Raw genomic sequence first — 3,139 nt, forward strand, 5'->3', positions numbered from 1 at the left:
CAAGTTATGCAAACTTTCTAACAGGAATGTGTTTGTGACTGACAATAAATGAACTCCGTTCTTAGTAAGTTAATTTAAAACATAGATAATCATTTTATCTTCTTAGTTTTGGTTGCCAATGCAAATGAGTCAGAGGATTTGCTTCAGACACTGAGATAATTGTGTAACTCTATAGTGGAAAATGCCATTGGAGAGTAGTTGCTGACCTCACAGTTGAAAAAAACTATTTAAAAGATGTGGAAACCAGATGTTTCAGTCACATTTCAGCCGCTGCTCTGAGAGTTTACTGTAAGCAGCCCCTAACAGGCTGTTACTTCACTACAACTCACGATATGATCATCTTAATTTACTTATTTCTCTTGCTATGCGAAGAGGCTCAAGGATGGGGATTCAAAGATGGAATTTTTCATAACTCCATATGGCTTGGTAAGAAACTTCACTCATGAACCTCTTGTTGAGAATGCCAATTATTTAAATCATGAAGAAGGAAATTAAAGCAGTAACTTTTTCTATTCTGTACAAGGCTGATGTTCTCAAAGAAAATGCTTAGGAAAGATAGCCTTTGGAATACATATGCCTTTTTTTTTTAAGTGCTCTTGTCCTCTAAAATTTAAAAATAGCATTTTATAAAGTGAATTGTTCAGTAGAAAACAGCAGTTAATATTTATATTCAATATGAAAATATACTTTTAAACTTTTCAAACCAGACATAGTAGCACAATGAGGAGTATTTCTTTAACCAGGTGGAAACACCAATATAGTCTTTTGTTTTTATGTCATTGCATTTGCAATCAGATTTCAGAATCGTAACAGGTAAATTGGAGCATACAAAAATGTTATAATAATTGCTTTGTGTATTCTGAGCTGCAGTCTATATCTTAGCTTTTTCCAAACATTTTTTACTATTTTGACAAAGCCAGCTTGCAATACAGAAAAAAGTAAGAAATGTTTCTCCTTCTGAATGCATTCTTACCACTTTGATTCTTTGTTTGTACTATCCATACATACTTTTCTGATCCTTTTATCAGACAAGGAAAGTTTCTTTTGCTATTTTGTTTTGTTACATGTAAGAAATGACATAGGCCAAACAGTTAAGATAAACAATAGATCAAAAAAGGAAAATGCAGAAAACCCCAAACACCCCTGATATTATAGTATGCTAAACATTGCTTTAATTCTCATGATACAAATTGATATTGCTCTACATTCATTATTGTGTTTACTAGCAAAAAAAAAATTTCTTGGGGAAAAACTGATAGATTCTTGCATAGAATAAAGAAATAAAGAGACAGCAAAATTAACCTAGATTTTGGTTTTATGCTTGCCAAACAGCACACTTGTAGAATATTTTCCCTTTTGGCATGTTTCTGTCTAGTAATAACTACAGCCATGCGGATTTCATTAATTTGTAGTGCACAGCCTTGCCACCTATTTTTCTCAGCTTGAGCCAGTGAACTAATTTCATTGTGATCCATTTGGCCAAGACAGGGTATGGAATTTAGTAGAGGATTGAGCCAATCTCTTTATTTTTGTTGTATACAATCAAATGTAGGAAATAGGCTCATATTTGTCAGGATCTTTTTTTAAATGTTGTAAAGCTAGTAAGAATTAAATCTGTGCAGATAAACTTTGAAATGTTATCAAACTCTCTAATAATCAACTAATTTGGAGTTGTCTTTTAAAGTCTCATTGTATGTTACAAAAATATAAACCTGGACAATAGAAGTTCTGCCCCAGAGGTAGAGAGAAGCAAATTCAAATGTCTGTTAATGTATGCTACAAATCTGGGTGTCAGGATAATTGCCAATTGCTTCAATCTAGGGCAAATCATTGACCAGTCAGCTTAGCACAGATGTTTACAGGTGGTTGGATCAATATAATATTAGAAACAATTTAGGAAGGAAAGGTAGTTGGATTAGAAGGCATAAATCCATTAGCAACTAATAAGAACAGGACACTTAAAATCTAGGGTGTCCCATCTTTTGCCTCCCCTGGCCTACTGGAAGAAGAAGAATTGTCTTAGGCAACTCATAATGCTTTAAGAAAGTTTATGTAGTACTGAAGTGTCTGTTGATATGATAAAAGAAAAAAAAAAAAGAAAGTTTGTGAATTTGTGTTGGGCCACATTCAAAGCTGTCCTGGCAGGCTGCAGGTTGGACAAGTTTACTTTAAATTCTCTGGGTGTGGTTCCAATCTGGTAAAATGATAAGGTAGAAGTAAAGGATCCCTGAGACTTGTTTTAATTCTGGTATCAACTAATTTTTAAAATAATAATTTAAACAAAACAAAAACAAACAATAGTTAAGGACAAAAGATTACTATCATTTTACATGGATCATGAGAATCAAAAATGTACAGATAAGCAATTATTTTTATTGTTGAATCTGGAAAAGAAGGGAAAGGAAAGCAGGATGTGGTGGTTCACACCTGTAATCCTAGCACTATGGGAGGCTGAGGTGGGCAGATTGCTTGAACCCAGGAATTAAAAAGACCAGCCTGGACAATATGGAGAAACTCTATCTCTACAAAAAAATGCAATTAACTGAGTGTGGTGGTGCATGTCTGTAATCCTAGCCACTCGGGAGGCTGAGGTGAGAGGATCACTTGAGCCCAAGAGGCAGAGGTTTCAGTGAGCCATGACCTCACCAAAGCACTCCAGCCTGGGTGACAAAATGAGATCCTGTCTCAAAAAAAAAAAAAAAAAAAAGAAAAAGAAAGAAAGAAAGATAGAGAGAGAGGCTGGGCGCGGTGGCTCAAGCCTGTAATCCCAGCACTTTGGGAGGCCCAGGCGGGTGGATCACGAGGTCAAGAGATCGAGACCATCCTGGTCAACATGGTGAAACCCCGTCTCTACTAAAAATACAAAAAAAAATTAGCTGGGCATGGTGGTGCGTGTCTGTAATCCCAGCTACACAGGAGGCTGACCTGAACCCAGGAGGTGGAGGTTGCGGTGAGCTGAGATCGCGCCATTGCACTGCAGCCTGGGTAACATGAGTGAAACTCCGTCTCAAAAAAAAAAAAAAGAGAGGGAGAGAGGGAGAGAGAGGGAGAGAGAGAGAGAGAAAGAGAAAGAAAGAAAGAAAAGAGAAAGGAAGAAAGAAAGAGAAAGAAAGAGAAAGGAGAGAAAGGAAGAAAGGAA

General features: G+C 36.3%; 1 protein-coding gene across 1 annotated transcript in view; it reads left to right on the forward strand.

Moving 5' to 3' along the window:
- Nucleotides 1-241: 241 nt before the first annotated feature.
- The window catches only part of TNFAIP6 (TNF alpha induced protein 6), a 22,001-nt gene continuing 19,103 nt past the window's right edge, over nucleotides 242-3,139 (forward strand). Inside the window, exon 1 of the mRNA XM_032286353.1 lies at nucleotides 242-426. Coding sequence (XP_032142244.1) covers nucleotides 333-426 — 94 coding nt within the window. The 5' untranslated portion in view covers nucleotides 242-332. The remainder of the gene's footprint in view (nucleotides 427-3,139) is intronic.

The sequence above is a fragment of the Sapajus apella genome, unplaced genomic scaffold (assembly GCF_009761245.1).
Source record: "Sapajus apella isolate SASKATOON/1434 unplaced genomic scaffold, GSC_monkey_1.0 scaffold18, whole genome shotgun sequence".
NCBI lineage: Eukaryota > Metazoa > Chordata > Mammalia > Primates > Cebidae > Sapajus > Sapajus apella.